The 21,143-nt window shown below is 51.1% G+C and overlaps 1 protein-coding gene across 1 annotated transcript in view; it reads left to right on the top strand.

The window, feature by feature from the left end:
- Positions 1-21,143, top strand: part of DENND1A (DENN domain containing 1A) — a 494,905-nt gene that overhangs the window by 409,981 nt on the left and 63,781 nt on the right. Inside the window, exons 14-15 of the mRNA XM_080819425.1 lie at positions 19,456-19,560; positions 19,954-20,041. Coding sequence (XP_080675551.1) covers positions 19,456-19,560; positions 19,954-20,041 — 193 coding nt within the window. The remainder of the gene's footprint in view (positions 1-19,455; positions 19,561-19,953; positions 20,042-21,143) is intronic.

Below are 21,143 nucleotides of genomic sequence, written 5' to 3'. Positions count from 1 at the left end.
CCTCTGCAGATTCTAATAACCTCGCTTTCTCTTCCCTGAATTCCCTCCAATTTGGAGAATTCAAAAGAGGCGCGTCTCTGCATGAACATGCTGTGATTCAATTTGAAAATAAATCTCTCCTGGCAGCAGCCATCTCTCTGAAAAGTGACATTTAAGACTGACAGTGGACAAGATTGTAAACAGGTTTCTGATAAGGAAAAAAAAAGTCAGTGTTAAGTGCATTCTATGAGTTTTTTTAAACTGTGTGCGTGTGTGTGCACACGTCTATAATTGTAGCTTTGCTGTGACACCGTCTGCTTCAGGAAGAATTCTGGGAGTGCGCAGGTCTGTTTTGAACTATCTTGGTATTCTTTTGCTTCTCAGAAATCAACTTCATTTCATGGGACTCAGTCCCATACAGGACTGTAGACGCTGAGTTCCTTCGGTCCTTCACCCCACAGGCATTCAGAGCCACCACGTGTGAGGCCGTGTGCCGAGTAAAGGGACCACAAACGATGAGGCCATTTGCTCTCTGTAAAGAGCTCCCGTCCTCAAGAGGGAGGCCAGTGGGTAAGCGGGTAACTATGTGTAATGTGGTAGAAGTAGGCTTGGGTTCCTTGGGGGCCCAGAAGACGTTCCAGAGAGGGGAGGCCATGGGGACAGGGATAGCTTCCTGGAGGTCATGACACATGAGCTTTGCCTGGTAAGATGCGCGGGGGTTAGCCTGCTGACGGGAAGAGGCGGCACTCCAGGCAGAGAGAGAAGCAGGGAGGTCTAAAACAGTGTCCTGCATGGGAAGCGGAAGGCAGTGTGCAGGGACTGAGACTTCTGGCTTGCAGAGGGACGTGTTAGGAAGCATGGCTGGAGAGGGGGGGCTTTGTGGGGCCCACAGGCCAACCGGGACGGGAGCCTTGGAGCCCCCACAAAGGCAGCAAAGAGTAGAGTGGCGCTTTAAACATGAGAGGCCCTTTGGAAAGATCCCTCAGGGGTGAGGCTCAGCAACACTGGGTACAGAAAGTCTAGAAGCAGAGACCAGGGGCGGTGAGGAGACCCCGAAAAAAACCAGGGCAGGCTGACAGGATCAGAGGTAGAGTTCAGGGGGATAAGGGAGTTCAGAAGGTAAAGCAGGTAGTCCTGCAGCAGAAAATCTCTTACCTTGGCATTTCTTTTAAAACAACTTTGTTCCTAATACCAAAGTTCCCAGCCGGTTTTTGTTGTCTTTGCGTTCTGTTGCATTGTGTTGCATTGTGTTGCATTGTGTTGCATTGTGTTGCCTTGTTGGTCTGTCCTGACACAGGGAAGGGATTGCTGGTAAAAGGAATTCAGTTGACACTTGCCTTTGCCATTCATAATTACTAAACGAATCTCTTTCCAGGGCTTCTTGGAATGTCTTTCGACAGTGCCCCTGGCCAGACCACAGATTACCCTGCAGTTACTTTCAAAAGGAAGCAAGAAGCGGGAGGCTCCCGATATACCACCAGAGCAACAGGGAGAGTCGTTTGGTCCCTGTAGAGAGGTTATTGGCAAGAGGCCTTTGGGGTCTGGTGGGGCAGACGGACCCAGCAGGCAGTGAAAGGCCTGAAACTATTGGTCAGACCCTATCTAGATACTCTCCGGGCAGCTTCTCTTTTCTTCCTACCAGCCCCCATGCGCCCTGGAGCCCGGGGGCAGAGGGAAGTGGAGGCCTGAGCACAAAGTCTGTTCCGGGACAGATGGGCTGCTGACTACAGGGATTCCAGAGTCCTCTCTCAGGGTCATGTGCGGATTAAATGAGGTAAAGATTAGGGAAGCCACCTGAAAAGCTGCAAGGTTTCCCAAGTGAAAAGAATTAAAAATGTTGGTTGCTGGGGTGCTGGGCTCAGTCTGATGAGGGGCAAGGTGGAAAAGAAGGACTAGAATGAAACTTGGAAGTGACCTTGGGAGGACACTTTCTCCTGTAGCTCCACCCATCAAGAGGGAATGAGACTCCATGATGGTAGTGCCCTTTTGAAAGGTGGCAGGCGACAGAGTCAAGAACCCAGATCTTGGCCTCAGACATGGCTAGATGTGAGCCCCCACCCACCACCTCCTCGTTACGTGGTCATGGACAAGTCACGTGATCTTTCAGAGCTTTGTTTCTGGATCTTTAAAAAGAGGGCAGATGTCTTCATAGACTCGTCCCATATATATTTGTGTGTGTGTGTGTGTGCACGCGCACACGAGAGAGGGGGAGAGAGAGAGATCTCCCTACATCTTTTAGGGGAGGGTCCCTGACTAATTTAGCCATTACTGTCCTGGTGCTTCGACAGTGCCTGGCTCATAGTTGATGTACAATAAATAGTTTGTTTCTTGTTTAGAACTCTCTTTTAATACCTCCCTGCCAAAAAGTTGGATAACATGATGTTATGTTTGGAGTCCCCTCCAGACTAGTTGATCACAGGACAGCACATTCTGCCACCATCCCCACCCCTCCGAAGTCTGGTGTCTCATGTCCCCTTGTGAGAATTTCACAGTGAACACTCTCAGACCTCCCGCCTAGATTGTACCATTAACATTTTACTGCGCGTACTTTGTCACACGTCTATCCATTGTTCACTGTATCTTGTTTCTTAATGCATTTTAAAGTCAGTTCAGATACCAACACTTGCCCATAAACAATTCAACATGTATATCTCTGTAATACTTTTTATGAATAGCGGGCCCTCAGTAAATGGCTGCTGCTGTCATCGTCATCGTCATCTTCATCATCATCATCATTAAGGAAAGGGGAACAGTCATGGTTATTTGATGTTCCCAGAGATAAGTCACCCGTTTGCCTTGGTGTTAAAAGGAGCCTGCCGTTTCCTGGGTACTAAACTGTCCTTACTTCATGGACTAGCCTCAGACAGGGAAATGGCTGGAAGTCACAGTACCCCAGGCACGGACTTTAGCCCATCCCCTGGATGCCCATCCCCTGGACGCTCATCCCCTGGACGACCTCCCAAATCCTTTGGAAGACTTAATAATGCCACTGTAAAATGGAGGTTGGGATTTTCACAATGGATTTCTGCAGAGCAAGGTTGGGTTTGGGCTTAGTCTAGGCTTAGTCTATCCCAGGCCCTGCTGGGTCAGAGACCGTCCCGCCCTCCTCTCTCGACACTGTCTATCACAGAAGGGACTTGGGGCACAGAGGTCAGGAGCTGAAAGGTCATGAATCCAGGTCCTAGAAAGTCAGAATCTGGGGCCCTGACCAGTGGCCTTGTCCTCACCTAGGACCATTATTGTCCACGTGTCCCATTGAAAGAGTCTGGGGTATAAAAGACTCTCCTCTAAGAACCTGCCCTTTTCTTTTTTTTTTTTTTTAAAGATTTTATTTATTTATTTGACAGATCACAAGCAGGCAGAGAGGCCAGGAGAGAAGCAGGCTCCCTGCTGAGCAGAGAGCCCGATGCGGGGCTCGATCCCAGGACCCTGGGATCATGACCTGAGCCGAAGGCAGAGGCTTTAACCCACTGAGCCACCCAGACGCCCCGAACCTGCCCTTTTCTGAGAACCAGGTGGGGTCATAGTTGCAATTGATGTGTTTACATTCAGTCAACAAATGTTCATTGAGCCCCCTCGTCTTTGAAGGTAACAGCCTTGGGAGAAACTGAGGCAATCAATCAGAAGGATTTAGTAATCAGTTTCATTTATAAAGGTGTCTCACGTCCATTTAATCCTTATATCCCTCCCATGGAGCCAGGAATTTGCTGCCAATGTCCCACTAGGCTGTGGTAGGAGATGAAGGAGTGAACCAGGCTTGGCCTCAAACCCCGGTCTCACCCTCACTGGAAAATGGCCTGAAGTGGCTCAGTATACGGTCCAGCCCTTGAGTCCATCTGAAAGTGGATCTCAGCTTCCTTGGGGTAGTATGCCATGCAGCCTGTGTAAAAGTGCCTAAGTGTTTAATGACTGTGTCCATCACTGGCTCTGGAAGCTTCTGCCCTGGGCATGGGGATATGGTGATGAAAAAGAGAAGCAGAGCCACAGACCTCTTGGTGCCACAGTCTGTCAGACCAGAGCCAGACCACCTGGGTCAAATCCTGCCTGTGTGAACCCAGGGAAGTTGCCTTACTAGTTCTGTGCCTCAGTTTCCCATTTATAACATGGGACAGCGACTGTGTCTATTTCATGGGGTTGCTGTGAGGATTGAATGGAGTGGGTATATGTAAAACCCTTGGGTACCTGGCATAGGGAAAGCACATGGGTCTGTTACTCCTGTTACTACTATTCTTCCAGCCCCAACACCCCCTTCCATACCCCACCCCACCCCACCCCCAGGTTCCCGAATGCATTAGAATCTAAGCAGTTGCACAAAGGTCTGAGCCGTGGCCCAGGAGGCTGCATTTAAAACCTCCTTTGGTGAGTCTCCTTGGGATACTGGACGTAGGAACCACTGATCGAAGTTGGCTTCCCATACAGGTGCAGATGCTGAGACTTGGGGAGGGAGAAAGCATGCCCGGGGGACAGCACTAGACCAAGAGCACCATCTCAGACTGCTGACGCCCCACATTGGGGCCCTCGGGCAGACACTTGCCCCAGATCAGCCAGCCAGTGTGCTGGGCAGGCCTTGAACCAAATCTGGGCTCTCCATACTGTGGTGACGAGCTCTCATGTGAAGGGTCCAACAGAACTGAATCAGCAATCCTGTCTGGAGAAGCTCATCTCTCAAATAAGGAAGCTTCCCTCTATCCTGCGTATCAAGACACTGCCCAGATAGTTTAAACAGGAATCCCCCAAATATTGAGAGTACGCAGCCAGGAAATAAGTCCCTGGGGGAGGCATATAAGACATCGTTTCCCCAAATGGTCTCTCCATCTACATATGTAGATGTGGGAATATTTACGCCACTCCAGCGCTCTATCTGGGTGACTCTTATAATTAATATTTACTTAAAACAATCATTAGTCTCTGCTGGGCGACATTAAACCCACGTTAGCAGTATTTTTAGCTGGGCCTTCCCCACACCTGTGATGGCAGGCGAGCATGCGGCAGCGGGAAGCCCTGCGTGCTTTATAAATAAGCCTCTTTGCACCTGGACGGGCCTGCTGGATGCCACTCAGGCAGCAGACCGGGGGCCCCAGGCTGACAGCTGTCCTGATGCACACCCGGAGCCGCCCACACGTCCACTCGGGGTCCTCACGTCGCTTTACTTCCCCAGCATCAAAATTGAAATCCGTTTCTCTTGAGACTGTGCAGCCTCTGTGCCCCAGGCTGGACCCACATAAGTCATGATTTTTTCCAGAAGGATTTCTTCAGGAAGGGTGAGGAGGACCCTAGCAACAACCATTTATTGGATGCTGTCAGCCTTATGTTCATTGTTCCCTTTAAACCACACAACAACATGACCAGGTAGGTCATATCCCCTCCTCTTCCAGAAGAGGACGCGGATGCTCAGAAAAGATGAGGGCTTCCCCAAGGCCACACAGCCAGTAGGTGGGATCCCAGCATGCTGTGACTGAACCCGCGCTGCTCTGTACTTTCTCAGCCTGTCTTACCTGATTTGTTAAACCACGAGGGAGAAGGGAAGTGGAATGACGTTTACTGAGTGTCTGCTGTGTGCTAGGCAGTTTGCATATATTGTCCCAATACTTACAAGTGGAATTCGTTCACAGGAGATGAGAATGATTATTCCCATTTTACAGATGAAGAAACTGAGGCTCTAGAGAGTTTTACGTTACACAGTCAAGATCATCTTGCTAAGCAAGTGTCAGAGCCAGAATTCAAACCCAACTTGATTCTCCAACAGTAGGTGTTTTCCCACTCACCAAAGGCCTCAAAAGAGAGATATTTGCCATACGTGTAGGTGAAAAAGTATAGTTTCCTACAGAGCCTAAGATTGTCATTTTCCTTCTATTCTGCTAAGTCTTTCTATTTAAAATCTTCGAGGTTTCTAAAGAACCTTTATCCCAGTAAAAAATTTATGTAGACTTTTATAATTTTCAGGGATCTTCTTTAATAATTTAATCCTTATAATAATCTTGTGAAAGTAGGTGTCACAAAGCCCATTCTACAGAGGAGTAAACAGTTCAGAGGGACCAAGTACATGCCCAAGGCAAGTACCCGGCTGGTGGGCACTCAGCCTTGGAGCCTGTATTTTCCACCACCCCCGCTCCCCCGCACAGTGCTGTTCCCAGGCCTGGATCTGTTTGGCGGGGCCCAAAGAGTGAGGAATTTAAACACTATTCACCGAGAAAGAGATGGTGGGGAGGGGGAGCCTCCAGCAGTGGAGCCCAGCCTCCCGAGGACCCCTTCACTAAAGGCGGTGGCATTTCCTCACCCATAGGAGCAGGCCGGAAGTTGCGATGGTCGGGGAACTACAAAAATAGCAGCTTTCACACTGATTCCTGCACGGGTGGAACTGGTGGTTCCAGGGCAGAGAAGAATGACTTTACAAGATGAAAATGATCAGTGAGGGCACGCAGGTCTGGAGGGGAGCGGAGTTGGCATTTTTTGGCCCTGCAAATAGCTGCCCATCTGCTCTCTGTCAGAATATGTTAGGAGTGCATCTGGATTGCTGCCCCTGAGTCTCGGCTCCAGGCTGGTCATGTGCTTGTCTCCACGACAACTCCAGGAGCGGTGTAAACTGCTGTGCTTTGAGCCAGATGCTGCTTGCACATGTGGTCTAATTAGACGGCGTTCCCGGCCTCCCGCCTCCCGCCTCGGCCCCTCCTTGCACACATACCGCGTTCTCCCCTTTCCCTTCCTCCCTCCCGCTCACCCTCCTCTGCACGGCCTCGGTCTGTCTGTCTGGCTCTGCACTGTGTTGTCCTCTTTCTCAGAAACGTTCCCGTTGCCTTGTCGGCAGTGAATAATTCATTCACCAAGCACGGGAGTGTCTGCACTGACCTGGGTCCCCTGTTAGGAACTGGAGGTGCAGAGACAGTGGAGACGCTGCCCGCACCCTCGGGGAGTCCGGCCTCTAGCGAGGGGACCCCAGGACAGCTGGGCAGCGCAGAGATGGCTGCGAGTGCTATGGCGGAGGCGAGTGTAGTGGCTGTGGGACCAGACCAGGGACACCTAACCTGCCCCAAGGCAGGAAGGAGGTGAGGGGGAGCCTTGCAGGGCAGCTGTCCCCACGTTAGTCCTGGAAGGCTGAGGGGGGACTTCTGCAGCCTGAAGAGGCAGGAGTGGGAGGCCCTCCTGGCAGAGGGTACAGCACCTGCAAAGGCAGGAGCCTTCGGACCAGCCTGGAGAGCTGTGACTGGCTCCGTGTCGTGGCAATGCAGGGTGTCTGGGGAGGCAGGGAGCTGTGGTTGGCCCAATGCACGGGGTCACACCTTGGAGGGCTTCTCTCCAACTCCACTCTCCGCTTGGATCTGAAGGCACTGGGAGCCGGGCAAGGGGAGTGACAGGGTGGCTGTTGGCGCAGCCTGGCCTCTGGCAGCGGGTGGGGGGTGGTTTCAGGGGTGAGGCTCTGAATAAATGAAGCCCTTCCGGTAATTGTCCCTGTGGATGAGGTCTGTTCCTTGGACCCAGGGGCCTCCGCTCAGGGCTGTGTGGGCTGCTCCAGGATGAGCTCCGGCACGTACTGAGCAATTGTGTGTACCAGGGCCCAGCATCCCCCACCGCTCAGAGCTCTGGCTCTCAGGGAAGGTGCCCCCGAGTAAAGAAGGAGAGCATCAGCATCTCACTGACCCCCACCTCCCCTCCGTGACATGATGTGCCCCCGGAGCCCAAGAGACACCAGCTCCTCACAGCCAGGTGTCAGCGGGGCCCCGTCAGAGCCCCACTCGTCTGCTCCTGCCGTCCTCTGCTTTTCCATCTAGCGAGTCCCTGCTCCCTGGTTTTTATAGCATCTGTTCCCCCTTGTGGCTTTTCTTGGGCCCCACCCTCCCCAACAAAGTCCTCGGTCGGTGCCCTCCCAGCACCCCAGTCACAGGTTCTCGTTGAGTGGAAGGTATAGAAGGTTCCACACAAAATGCAACGCCCAGCTCTCAAAGGGCATTTGAAAGCGCTGTTAGGACTTGAACCTCCGCTGAGCTCCTCTGTGTGCTACTCAGTATTGGTGCCTTGACAAATCCTGTATCATCTCAGACCTTTCGAGATGAAGCACATAACATCCCCAATTTACAGATGAGGAAACTGAGGCTCACAGAGGCTCATCTGTGTCCCCATTCATGGAGCTCTGGGCTGTACTGAGCCTCTTAAGTCCCAGGTGATACATAATCCCCACCTAGAGACTCTGGACTCCTTTGACTGGGGCTGTGTCGTATGTGGGAAAGGACATTTTTGTGTGGACAATCATCTGTATCTTAAAATCCCCAGAAATTTCCTAGAGTGGGGGGGAAAATGAGCAACTAAGCATGCTCAGAGTGCCTTGGGGTGTTGCAGGGAGAGTGTGCCTGGGCTTTGGGGTCAGACAGCATTGACTTCAAGTACAGCTCTGGCTCTTCCCAGCTCTGTGGCCTTGGGCAAGTCACGTCCCCTCTCTCTGTAAGATGAGGATAAAAGAGCCTCTCCTAATAGGGTTATTACGCCAGTCCATCCCTCCACCACAGTTAGCGTGTGTCTGCTGTGCCCGGTCCTTTCCTCCTTTGCTCTGAGTCATGGTCTTGACTCCAGTGACCCCACATGTGTCTGGGGCAAGTAGCGCATGTCGCGTGCTCTGAAACAGGGCTGCTTGAAGTAAATCACTGAAAGTGTGCTTTGGGCAAAGAACTGTCGTTATTTGGGGCAGAAGACTGGTAGAGTTTAGCCCCTCTAGAGGTCAAGCCCTGAGCTGAGCACTTTTTATGAATCATCTGCTGCTCCCAAGCCCCCCCCCCCCCATGAGGAAGCATTCCCCCATTTTATGAATGAGAAAATGGGAGTCAGAGGGTTCAGGCCGTACACCACGTTCCACATGCAGTAAGCAGCAGAGCCATCATTCTCACCTGAGTGTGTCCTCTGTTCCCAACTCTGCCCCGAGGGCTGTGCATTGGGACCCATTTCTCTGTCAGGGGCTGTGGGTGACCTCCCAGAGAAAGGCCCTTTCCATGCCTAGAAACAACATACATTAGCGTTAGAAAGTACCTTGAAGGTCTTCTAGCGTAGCACCTTCCCATTTTACAGATGAAGAAACCGAGGCCTGTACGAGGAACAGGAAATAAGGCCTGAGGTGGGGTGGGTGGCTTGACTCTTCTTGTGCTCTTTCCCCTTCACAACGCTGCCATCCGTTCATGACGAAAAAGCTTGCTGCCCAGGCCTCGTGAGCACAAGCCCCCACCAGGCACCAGAGATGGGCCCTGAACGAGTGACATTTGGGGAGAGAGGTGATCATAAGCATGTGGTGCCCTGGAGGACCACCCTGAGGGCCATGTCCCCAAGGCTGGCGGGCAGTGCTGAATTCAGTCAGGGTTGGGATTTTTCCTTCCTCTCGACTGATTTGTGATTCTTTGGTTTTATCTCCATGTCCTTTAGCCTTTTGACCTGTGGGTCCTGTATTCCTGCAGCTACAGCTAATGTTGGTTTTCCTGCCGGTGCCTTTCAGGCTCATTGACGTCTCTCTCAGGGGCCCATCAGGCCCTCTGAGCCTACCCTCTCTGCAGCACACTCCCTGCAACTGTCTTCTCCTCACTCTCAGGAAACTGAAACCCTTTTCTCGAATCCGTTTAGGACCTCCTTTCTTGGGACCTGGGATGCAACAGACAGTGTGTTAAACCCAGTGTCTGGCCCTCAGTGACAGGCAGACTCTGGTGTGGCCAAGATGGAGGTCCAGCAGGAGTTTGACATTGAGGGTGTCTGAGTGGCTCAGTCGGTTAAGCGTCTGCCTTCAGCTCAGGTCATGATCTCAAGGTCTTGGGATCGAGTCCCGCATTGGGCTCCCTGCTCAGTGGGGAGCCTGCTTCTCCCTCTCCCTCTGCCTACTGCTCCCGCTGCTTGTGCTCACTCTCTCTCTCTCTGTGCCACATAAATGAATAAAATCTTAAAGAAAAAAAAAGGAGTTTGACGTTGCAATCTCGGCATGTCCCGTCTGGCTTCTGTACTGGGGAGGGGAGCTGTCGCTGTCCTGCAGCATGGGCCTGGTCTCCAGCTTTTGGTCACTTCAGCCGGACACTGTTGCTTGGAGCTGCCGACATCATGGTACTGGGCAGTTAGAGCACGCAGTAGGTATTATTTCCAGGATATCCGGAAGCAGACGGAGGCTCCGGGTAATGAGATGGCTTCCTTAAGCACATAGTGGGAGCCAGAACACGCCCATTTCTCCAGAGTCCCCTCTCCTCATCACTGCCGTCTAGTGCATCTCTGAACTGCCGGAGCAGCCCCGGGCGGCCGATAGGTCAAATACCATCGCGTGTTGCGTGAGCCCAGGGCCAGACTTCACCTTCCTAAGCCTCAGTATCTGTATCTGTAAAATGGAGATCATAACACCACGTACCTCACAGGATGGGGGGGAAGAGTAAGTGAGATAATGCATGTAAAACCACCAGCACCGGGCCAGCGCTCAGTAAGCGGGAGCTGGTTTTAATCACTGCACCTGCTTTCCTAGTAGAGCCGATTCCCATCTGCATTTCTTATGGAGAGAAAATCTTAAGCCGGTATGCACGAAGACCCTCTTCGTTGTGTCTCCTCAGCTTCCACAGGCCTCCCCGCTCATCTGCCGTTCCTGCACTAATCAGAATTTCCTGACTTCTCCCTGTTTGTCTCGGTTAACGCAGAAGGAAGGGGCTGCTGGCGCAGAGGAGCCAGGCGTGGGCCGACGCGCCTGTGATTTGAATGTCTTTACTGTAATCTAGCGAGTGTGTGTGGGGGCTTCTGTCAATACCAGAGCGGCTGGCCAGAACGGGCAGCTACTGTCTTCCCGGCAGCCCCCGCCCCTGCAAATTATCAGAGTAGCTCTTGTTGGACACCCGCCTTCCCCCTGACTTAAATCATCCGAACAGTGAGCCGGCTTCCCCCGTGACACATTGATTCTTTGTTTAGGGCTTGTTACGGTGCTGGGGGCCCAGGCCGGGAGGCTGCCCCCGGCGTGCCTGGGCCACTGCACAAATGGTTCAGAAAGCTGTCTTGGGCCAGCGCGGCCCGAGCCATCCGCACGTAGCCATGCGACACCCACCTGCCCATGTCCACCTCGATGAGGGGAGAACGTGTGTGGATCTGGGAGTTGTTCAAACCCTGCAGTATGGCGACCTCGGGCAGAAACTCTTGGCCTGCATGGACATCCTTTCCCCATCTGTATAATGGGAGTCCTTTGTGAGTGTTTCAGGGCTGTGGTTAGGATCCAGCGAGGGGAAGGGTCAGACTGCGCCTCAGCAAGCACTCAGCGGGCATTGGCTCCCTTCTCCCTGGACTCCCGCCTGCTGTGGCTGACCTGAGATTACTGCAGTCAAACCCAGCTGTCCCACTCCCTCCCTCCTGTGCCTCCAGTCAGGATTTTGTTTTCTCTGCACCAGACACGGAGCTGAGCCTTTTCAGTGTTGGCTGGGAGCCCACCCTGCTTTGTGGGCAGCCGCCACACCTGACCCTGTGAGCGGCGGCCCCCGGGGACCCAGCTCTGGGAGTGGTGCCATGGCCCCGGGCAGGGGGCTCAGTGTGGGCTCTCCACGTGGCCTGTGGGGCAGAATGAGCTACTTGGCAGGGCCTAGAAAGCCCCCCTCCACCTTCAGAACAGGGTTCCTGGCTGCCCTGCCCTTTAGCCAGTGACTTGGGTATTTTATTAAGAATTTGGAGGTATTTAAACAAAATACAACCAGGTTGGGACTGCTGGTGATAAATGGGGCCAGATTTTCCAACTCTCTTCATTCTTAAATTAAAAACAAAACAAAAACAAACAAAAAAAAAAACGAGTGTCGATTGGCCTAGGTGCTGTGCTAATCTCTTGTATCTATATCAGTGATTATCAGCCTTGGGTATACTGGAGTCCTGGGGCGTTTTAGAAACTGTGGCCCTGGCATTGGGGATTTGAAAAGCCCCTGAAGTGATTCTAATGGATAGAGGGATGAACACTACTTGACCACACCAGCGTGTCCTTCCCCCCTGACCCCCTGTAGCCCCCTGAGGCAGGTGGGAGAATGAGGATCTGAGAGGTGCTGTCCTCTGCACACTGGGGCAGAGCTGGGACCAGAACCCAGCTCCATGGTGCACTCCCCCGCCTGCTTTCTCCTGCAGTGGGCTGGGCTGGCTGGGCACTGGTGGTGTTGGTGTGGAGACATCAAGGTGGCTCCGTGGGCTTCTCGTCACCTGAAGGCATCAGGTGAGGTGCTCAGAGGAGGTAATGTGAAGAAGGAAGCCAGAGGGGAGCATGTGCAGGGAGAGATTGGCAGCAGACCGTCCAGAGTCTCTGGAGATGGGCGTCCGGATGAGGTAGACAAGATGTCGTAGCAAGAAAATTTGGCTGGGGAAGGTCACAAATAGCCTTGAGTGTCCTGAGCCAGAGTTTGGACACCCCACTTACATGGACCCGCCACCGTGCTCGAAGCTATTCTGTGCTCCTGCCACTGAGTCAGATGACAGAGTCAGCCGCCGGGAGAGGAGGCCAGGGACATGCAGGGCCTGTGCAGTCACAGGGTCCTGGACTCTGAAAGATCTGTGCCTCCTTCAATGCCCAATGGAATCTTCAAATTCCTGATAATTCTGCCTTGAAACTTGTGCTTTATAAAAGTAGTCTTATGGGACAGTGGAGCGTGTGCAGGAGCAGAGGACGTCTGCACTGCTGTCCTTCCTGGAGTCTTGCCATCCCGGCCCCATAGAACCCCCTCGGTGCCGCCTGCACAGAGCTGCAGTGGACCCACAGTACATGGGGGCTCAGTGAGACTCAGAGCGCTTACAAGGTAAAGCTGTGAGGTCCACCACTGAGGCAGTGGGCCACAGACAGCCCCAACGGTCCCCGCTTTGTGTTAGAACTAGAACGCGCTTCGGTGCTGACAGAAGGCAGTGCTGTTCTGAGAACCTCAATGAGCCCATTTCTCGTTCACGTGACTTGCCCGTAGTAGCCTGCTACCACTCACTGTGCAAATGACGGCCTAGAAGGAACGGATGGAGCAACTTTTCCTTTTTTCCTTTCTCATCAGTAAGCCGAAGGCAGAGAGCGCTAGTAGAATATGTGTACATCAAGAACTGAAATAAAAACAGTTGAGTTTTGTGCAGCATTTCCACTGTCTGATAAGGACAAAATACAAATGCGTTTGTGAGTTACGAAATACGATTCCACATATGTTCGCATTTAAAACTGGCATGGCACGGTATAGAGTTGGGCAATAAGATTCGTGCTAATAATTTAAATTTTTATTTTTTTCTTCACATAGAATGACATTAAATAGTAAATTTGAAAAGCTCCATTATGGGCCTAGAAAGAAACCATGAAAGAAAGAAAAAGCTTTATATTTTGCTATGGCACTTCGAGACTTCACGGCCCTTCCTTCCCATGCATCCATTTTGCCCTGTGTCCCACAAATTATGTCACCCGCCCTGGAAAAACCCAATCTCTGCCCTCAAGAAAATAGCTATTTGTGAAAAATCTGCCTGCTGTACTTTGCCGTCATCTTCCAAGCAACGCTATGAGTTGGACTGGCCTTGAGTAAGTGTCATAGGTGGGGAATGACAAGTCACCTGAGGTCACACAGCTGGTGTGGTCAGAGCCACAGTTCAAGACCAAGTCTTTCTGACTCCAAGACACATTCTCTGTTCACCGCATTGTGTTACCTTAACTGAATCCATTTTTGTTTTTTAATCTTAAGGGTTTTTTAAAGGGCCTTTACCCCCAAAAACATTTAAAAATAAAAATAACCAGTCCACCACCGATGTGCCATTTTCACACTGTATTGTGGTTATTTGTTCCCTGAACTAGATAGGATTCCTTGGTAATAGGAGCTTTTCTTTTAGACTTTCTATTATGGAAAATTTCAAATTTATACAAAGGAAATGAACTCCCACATACCCATTGCCCAGCTTCCACAATTATAAACATTCTTTTTTTTTAGATTAAGAAAATTTTTTAACTATAGTAAAATACACATAACATCAAATTTACCCCTATAACCGTTTTTAAGTGTATGTACAGTTCAGTGGCATTAAGTACATTCACACTGTTGTACAATGATCACCACCACCCATTTCTAGAACTTTCTTCATCTGGCATAATGGAAAGTCTCTACCTACTGAACAACTCCCCATCCCTCCCCATCCAGCCTCTGGGAATGACCATTCTACTTTCTGTCCCTAAGAAGTTGACGACTCTAGATACAAGTGGAAATAAGCAGTATTTGTCCTTCTGTTACTGGCTTGTCACTTAACATGAGGTCCTCAAGGTTTTCCATTTCATAGCCTGTGCCAGAAATTCTCTCCCTTTTAAAGCTGAATAATATTTCATTGTATGGATATTTTGTTTTTCCACTCATCCACAGACACTTGGATCGCTTCTGTCTTTTGGCTACCGTGAGCAGTGCTGCCATAAACACAACATCCTGCTGTTCTTGGCACTATCCCCTGGGCTGCTCCCCACCTTCAACTGATTATTAGTATTACTTACAGGAACTGTATTTTGTTCATCTTTGTATTCCTGTAATGCAGAATCTGGCACATAGAAGGTGTTTTTAAAATGTGTGAATGGAGGGGCGCCTGGGTGGCTCAGTGGATTAAGCCTCTGCCTTTAGCTCAGGTCATGATCTTAGGGTCCCGGGATCAAGCCCCACATTGGGTTCTCTGCTCAGCAGGGAGTCTGCTTCCCCCCTACCACCACCGCCTGCCTCTCTGCCTACTTGTGATCTCTCTCTCTCTCTCTCTGTCAAATATATAAAATCTTTAAAATAAAATAAAATAAAATAAGATGTGTGAATGGATAAATCTTCCAAAATTACTGTTTTTAAAATTTTAAGCAAGGGCCATAAAGAATGAACCCCTTTTTTTCTTAGAATTGTAGAGTAAATGTACACACAGAATTTTGATAAATTTGCACAGGAAAATAAGAATTTAGTAGTATAAGTATGGATCAGCAGAACAAGGAGAGTTGTCCCCTCAGAAGACTCTGAGAGGAGAATTTATTTTTATGCCAGGACCCACAGTGCTGTGGACAAAAGCCGTTTATTTCTGGAAGTATCAGAAACGCTTGGAATCACCATTTTCACCTGTTAACAAAGGTGGATTCATTAGTAACGAAATTTTCAATTGATTGCATATGTCAAGAAGATAATCCGCGAGTACAACTTGTCTGTCTGTAACAGAATCCTTGATAGGGTTAAGCAGCTGTGTTTAACTGTCCTCCGGGTCATGGATGGAAGAACTCTGCTAATGTGATCTAAGCTTGAACACTCACGGCTCGCCTCGCGTGCGCTCACGGAGCTATCAGCCAGTAGTCCCATTGCTGAGTGCCGCCTAAGAAGACAAAAGATTTAATCAACGCAACAGGAGAACTAAATCAGCAATTCTTACAAAGGAGGGTTTAACAAGACACCTTGCCTTGTTCCTCTCCGCTGCAGAGAGTGGAGTGGGGTGGCCATTTCAACTACAGGAGGGGGAACCAGGAGTAGCTGGGCCAGATGGTTCAGCATCTTTGATACAGATGGGCCTGGGGCAGAAAGAGCCTTCCTGGTGGCTTGCTTACTCCCGGGAGCGTAGGTGCTGTGAGTACCCATCTACCAGGAGAACCCGAAGGCCTCCACCTGCAAGAACTCCCCTGTGCTCTCGCAGGTGTTCACGGACAAACAGTTTGAACGGATGCCCCAAGAGAAGCCCCGGGCCGGGGGTGGACCACGTGCGTGACGGCTGGGCTTGGGGAGCCATGGCATATAAAATCTTGACTCTGCCGTTTATGGGTCCTGGGACCTTGGGCAAGTGACCCTCCCTGTTATTCTGTAACAATTAGGTGAACTGTGGTGGCTGTCATTTCCTTAGAAAGTGAGTAGCTCCAGGGGTCTGAGCCCTCCTAGCCTGTGGCCAGTCAGACCCTTATACAGGACAACGGGTGACTGTGTCTCTGTTTTTCACCAGGATTAGGATGAAAGGTTGCCCTGAACAGATGGGATTTGCTCACCCAATTCCCATTCCCCCTTTTGGACTCCGCTGACATGTGCCCGCTCTCTCTCACGATTTCTGACCTGCTGCCCGAGGCGGGTTAGCCTTTTCCTCTCCTGGCTCCTGTGGACACTTGGCGAGCCGCCCCACGTGGGTGGCACTGCGCTCTCTAGTGCTACTCGTTCCCATGGCTGACTGACACTGCTGGTGGTGTTCTTGAAGCTTTGTACAGAAAAAGCCCCCGTTGTCACATTTTCCCTTCATCTTTTCCATCCGTGCCCATGTCCTTTTGTCCGTCTATATGGCACAGACATCTGATCCGGGGGGATGTCGCCTGCACTAAGGAGACAACAGGCCCCAAATGTTCATGTCTCCCCAAAGCTGAGATTCTTTCTGCTCTCCTGCAGCTAAATCCTGCCTCAGGCTACCCTTCCACACAAATCTGGTGGCAAACTCTCTCGAATTTATTGGTCCCTCAGCAGACTCCTTCCTGGCAGTGCTGGGCCACAGCTCTAGGAGTGAATGCTAACAACTCCAGCGAGCATTTCCTCCAAGGAGCTCTACACTCCCCGGACACAAGTGTCACTCACCTGGTGTCGCGTTTTGAGACCTCTTTACTGTCAGGTCAAGTGGTGTCAGCCACAGCGAGACCACTGGGCTCCTGTGGCAGGAACCAGGGTCAGACTCAACCTGTGGTTCTAGAGCCAATGTCCCTGAGCTTCTAACTGGGGGGTGGGCTCGGCGCTGTCCCCCGGCAGTGTACTGGGGAGTCCGGCCAGGCCTCTGCCCTCTGGAGGTCCGGGTCACAGGGGACACCAGTGAAGATTCAGCCCCCAGGGGTACGCCAGGCCAAATGGGAGCACTGAGCAAGAATGACTACCACACACAGAAGCCTGTGTTTAAGAGAATAGGGGCGCCTGGGTGGCTCAGTCGTTAAGTGTCTGCCTTTGGCTCAGGTCATAATCTCATGGTCCTGGGATCCAGTCCCAGATCAGGCTCTTTCTCTAAATACATACAATCTTAAGAAACGAGAGGAAGGAAGTGTAGTGCAGGTGCAAGGAGCAGCCCTGGAAAAAGCGGGAAGCAGGTGGGAAAGGACTTAGCATATGATCAGGAGATGCATTGGGAGCAGAAGGTACCTGGGGGAGCAGAGGAAAAGGGACACAAAAGGACTCTGGAAAAGAAAGCTGGGCTCAGCTTAGGAAGGGTTTGTTTGCCCTGCTAGGGTGCTAGGACTTTTCCTCTCCTCTCCCACATAGGGCCCTGTGTACGTGACACACGCCACTAGGTGTATGGTGTTGAGTGAAACAGGTGCCATTGCTGCCCGCATGAAGCTTAGAGTCTAGTGGAAAACGTTAACCAAATAACCACCCAGCATAATGCCTCTGCAGTCAAAGTTCCTGGGTGGGATAGTAGCGTGATCCAATGTGCATTTTAGAAATCTCAGAGAATTGGAGTAGATGGAGGGAGGCAACTGGAAGGGACACAGAATTAAATCTCCACCCTGGCGGGCAGAGAGATGGTGAGCAGAGACAAACTTGATTCCTTTCACTGGCGAAGCAGGGAGGGACTTGGGCAGTGTGATAGGTCCATGGAGAGCTATGATAATGCCAACTTAAGAAAGAAACAAATGTGGGGTATAATCCAGGTGGGCTAATGATTGGGAGTTTGGTCCATTTTGAGTTTGAGGTGCTAATGGGCCATCCAGGTGGGATTGAGACATACGGTTTTGGAGCGAAGGAGGTCTGAGCTATGATGTTATCACAGGCCATCAGTGTGTAGGTGACACCACTCATGGGTGGGATGGCCTGGAGAGGAACATAATTGCCCTGCTGTGCTTCCCAGGATGGAAGCAGAACCGGCAGGCCACGGGGTGGGATGCTAGGTGGGCTTTAGTTTGTTATCACTAGCCCATCTCCCAGCTGTTCAGCAAGAAAGATGTAAATCCGTGCCAAACTAGTCAATGTCATGGAAAGTTTTTTCCTGGGGAGTGAGGAAATTGTCCTCACAGTGTCCTCACAATATAAAGTTTGCCTGTTTCCCTTTTTGCTTTCGCAGGCAGGAAGCTCAGAGCTAATTTTGAACCTTTGTTTTAGAAACCGTATAGGACCTGCATATCCAGACACTCTTTTCCCAAGTAAACATATTTTATACATTCACGTATTCTTTAGCTCTACTTTTTTTCCCCTTTCTTTTGGATGCTCGTTTAGGCTGCCTTAGATCCTTTGTAAAATTAGGTGGGGCTTACCTGTGTAAAAACAAGCCCTCCCCCCAACCTAGTTTTGGGGGGTCATGCTTACACCTTTTGCGAAATGTCTGCGCCATTGCTGAGCTAATATTGGCCAGACTTAAGCAGGAGGAACCCTTGGAATTCACAGCAGCCAGACAGTAAATTTAACACTTACGTAACTCATTAAAACAGGATAAAAGTACAGCTTCAAACATCTCTGTGTTTGCCGCCAAGTCTGTGAAGGGAGGGGCACCTTTAATTCAGTTCAAGGTGTCAAAGTCTGATCTTTCAGAATTGAGGATACACCACTGAAATTAAAGACTTGTCTGAGGAGATGAGCACTCCAGGTCCCTTCAAAGAAGGATCGAGGTGTTGACTACAAGGATGGAACGCGGCTTCAGCTTCGGCTCTTGTTTTCTTCACTCAGAAAACGTAGTTTGGTGAATGCATGACTGCTCATCGAGCGGTGTAAAGCACACAGTTGACTGGGCAGTAAATCCTATTTTTGATTAGCCCTGCTTTTTAATATAAATAATTACTTTAAAATGATATTTATGGGGCGCCTCGGGCTCAGTCGTTGGGTATCTGCTTTTGGCTCAGGTCATGATCCCCCGGTCCTGGGATCGAGCCCCGCATTCAGCTTCCTGCTCGGCGGGAAGCCTGCTTCTCCTTCTCCCACTGCCTCTGCTTATGTTCCCACTCTTGCTGTCTCTCTCTCTCTCTCTCTCTGTCAATTAAATAAATAAAAATCTTTAAAAAAATAAAATGATAATTCGCTCTTGTTCAAGATTACCGTGTAGATGGTTTTCAAAGTGTGTTCCACGGCTGGCGCCTCGGGAACTGCAAAAGGTGCTGAGGTGGGGGAGGAGACTGCCCAGCCACCACCCTGCACCCCCAGCATCCCCCCACCCGCCGCTGCCCGAAGAGCAGCTGGGCAGTTTTATGTGACAGGGCTCCTCCTGCATAAGGTGCTGCTTGGATTCTCTTCAAAGTGAAAAGAAAAGTCTGGAAGTTGTCACATTGGAGGGAACATCCCACTAACTTGCTGCTGGGATACGACCGGCTCCCCCGGAAGGGGCCAGGGGCAGGGTTCAGAATCTCGGCCTCCTACCAGCCCTGGGACTTTGGGGGATGACTTTTCCTTTCTGAAACCGCCTCCTCTTCCACAGAACAGAAAGCCTTTGATGACAGTAGCCACTCGACCAAGTAAATGAGAATTAAATCAGTCAGATGCAGAAGAGCCATCTAACCGAGAGTGAGAACTGACCGCCACCCTCACCCCGCTCCTCCAACCCCCCTCTGCCATCTCTGTTTCCCAGGAGGAGCCAATCACCTTCTGTGAGGAAGCCTTCGTGTCCCACTATCGCTCGGGAGCCATGAGGCAGTTCCTGCAGAGCGCGACCCAGCTGCAGCTCTTCAAGCAGGTACGCAGCCCTCCCCGTGGGGGGTGGCCTGTCTGGACCCCCCGACGGGGATTTACGCAGCTGTCTTACTGTGAGCGCGGAAGCTGTGGGCATCAGGGACCCAGGCCCCGCCAGAGGGGCTCAGGGTCTGGGGAGGGGGATGGGTGCAGGGGGGCGTCAGTAGCCAGGCAGCCCCTCCACAAATGTGCCAGTCAAGTGGCATTCAGCAAGTTACCGTCAACGCATAGCCAGTGTTTTCAAAACTTGTTTGTTTTTAACTCACTGCTCCAAAGGCCCTTCCCTGTCTTGGGAAATGTGGTGGTTCTTTGGGTGTACACCCAGGCGTCCAGCTGAATGGTTTTCCCCCCTGTGTCTTTGCACAAGCGGTTACGCTTTTGTTCTTTCTTTCTCTAGTTTATAGATGGTAGACTGGACCTTCTCAATTCCGGCGAAGGTTTCAGTGATGTTTTCGAAGAGGAGATCAGCACGGGCGAGTACGCTGGTGAGTTCGGTTCATTTTCCCTCCTGTGCCGTGGGCTGTTATGTGGGACTAGAGTGTGCGTGGCAGGGAGTGGCTGTGGCTTCTCTTTTTCCTTCAGTGTGGGTTGGAGAGAAACTCACTTCACCCTCAGCCTTGAAATTGTGAGAAATTCCTCTTCGTTTTCTGATGAGACAGAGGCACTTGGCCTGAGATCCTCTGTCTGGGGGTCAGTCGCTTCCCCTGGGTGGCCAGAGTCTAGTGACACATAGTGGCCGGCATGCTGCAGCTCAGAGGACTCGAGGCGTTGAGTTAGGAGAGCTGGCTTGACATCCGGGCCCCGCCTCCAGGGCAGCCGTGAGAACTTGGTCAGGCCATGTCACCTGTTCATCTGAAGTGTCCCCATCTCTGTGCTGAGGAGAACAGGGCCTGCCTCACGGGGGTCCTGTGGAGATTGACTCGGAGTCTGCAAGGACAGATGCTGGCACAGGACCACTGCTAAACGAGTGTTTCTTTAAAAGGTGAAAGTTGTCGCTGCCTGGTCTCCACAGACCATTAGACCTGGAGTGATTACCCTCTCATGATTCGGAGGTGGCCTCTGAGGGCCAGGGAGGTGTTCGCGGTGGACCCTGCCTCCTGAATCCCAGTCTGGCCTTCTTTCCAAGTCCCGAAGCCTTAGCCTGTGGCAGCGAAGGCCAAACCAAATGCAAATTCACTGTAATCATGCCGTTGACCCACTCTTTTATTGCTGGGCCTGTGCCAGGTCTGGACTATGCTTCTGTGATACAACTGGTGGTCCATAAATTCATGGGGTCAGGAATAAACTCACCTACAAAACCCCATTCACAGGCCTGACCAGCCTGAGCTACACAGAGAGCACAAAAGCGCCCATAAAACCAGTCCACGGACGTGAGAGCCAGTCAGTGCTCCTGCCACGTCCAGAGCCCCATAGAGTAAGAAACAGAGGACCAGGTTTTACCCTCAAGGAGCAGAGTCTACTGGTAGGAGAAAGAGATGCATAACTAAAAACAAATACAGATTAAACCAGTGCAAGAAAAGGAGCAGAAATAGGCTTTTAGGCAGTTAGAACAGGACTCCACGAATCCACACTCTGTAGTGTGAAAGC

Source organism: Martes martes (assembly GCF_963455335.1).
Source record: "Martes martes genome assembly, chromosome: 12".
NCBI lineage: Eukaryota > Metazoa > Chordata > Mammalia > Carnivora > Mustelidae > Martes > Martes martes.
Note: the sequence above shows the minus strand (reverse complement) of the source record. Positions and strands in the feature narration are given on the sequence as shown.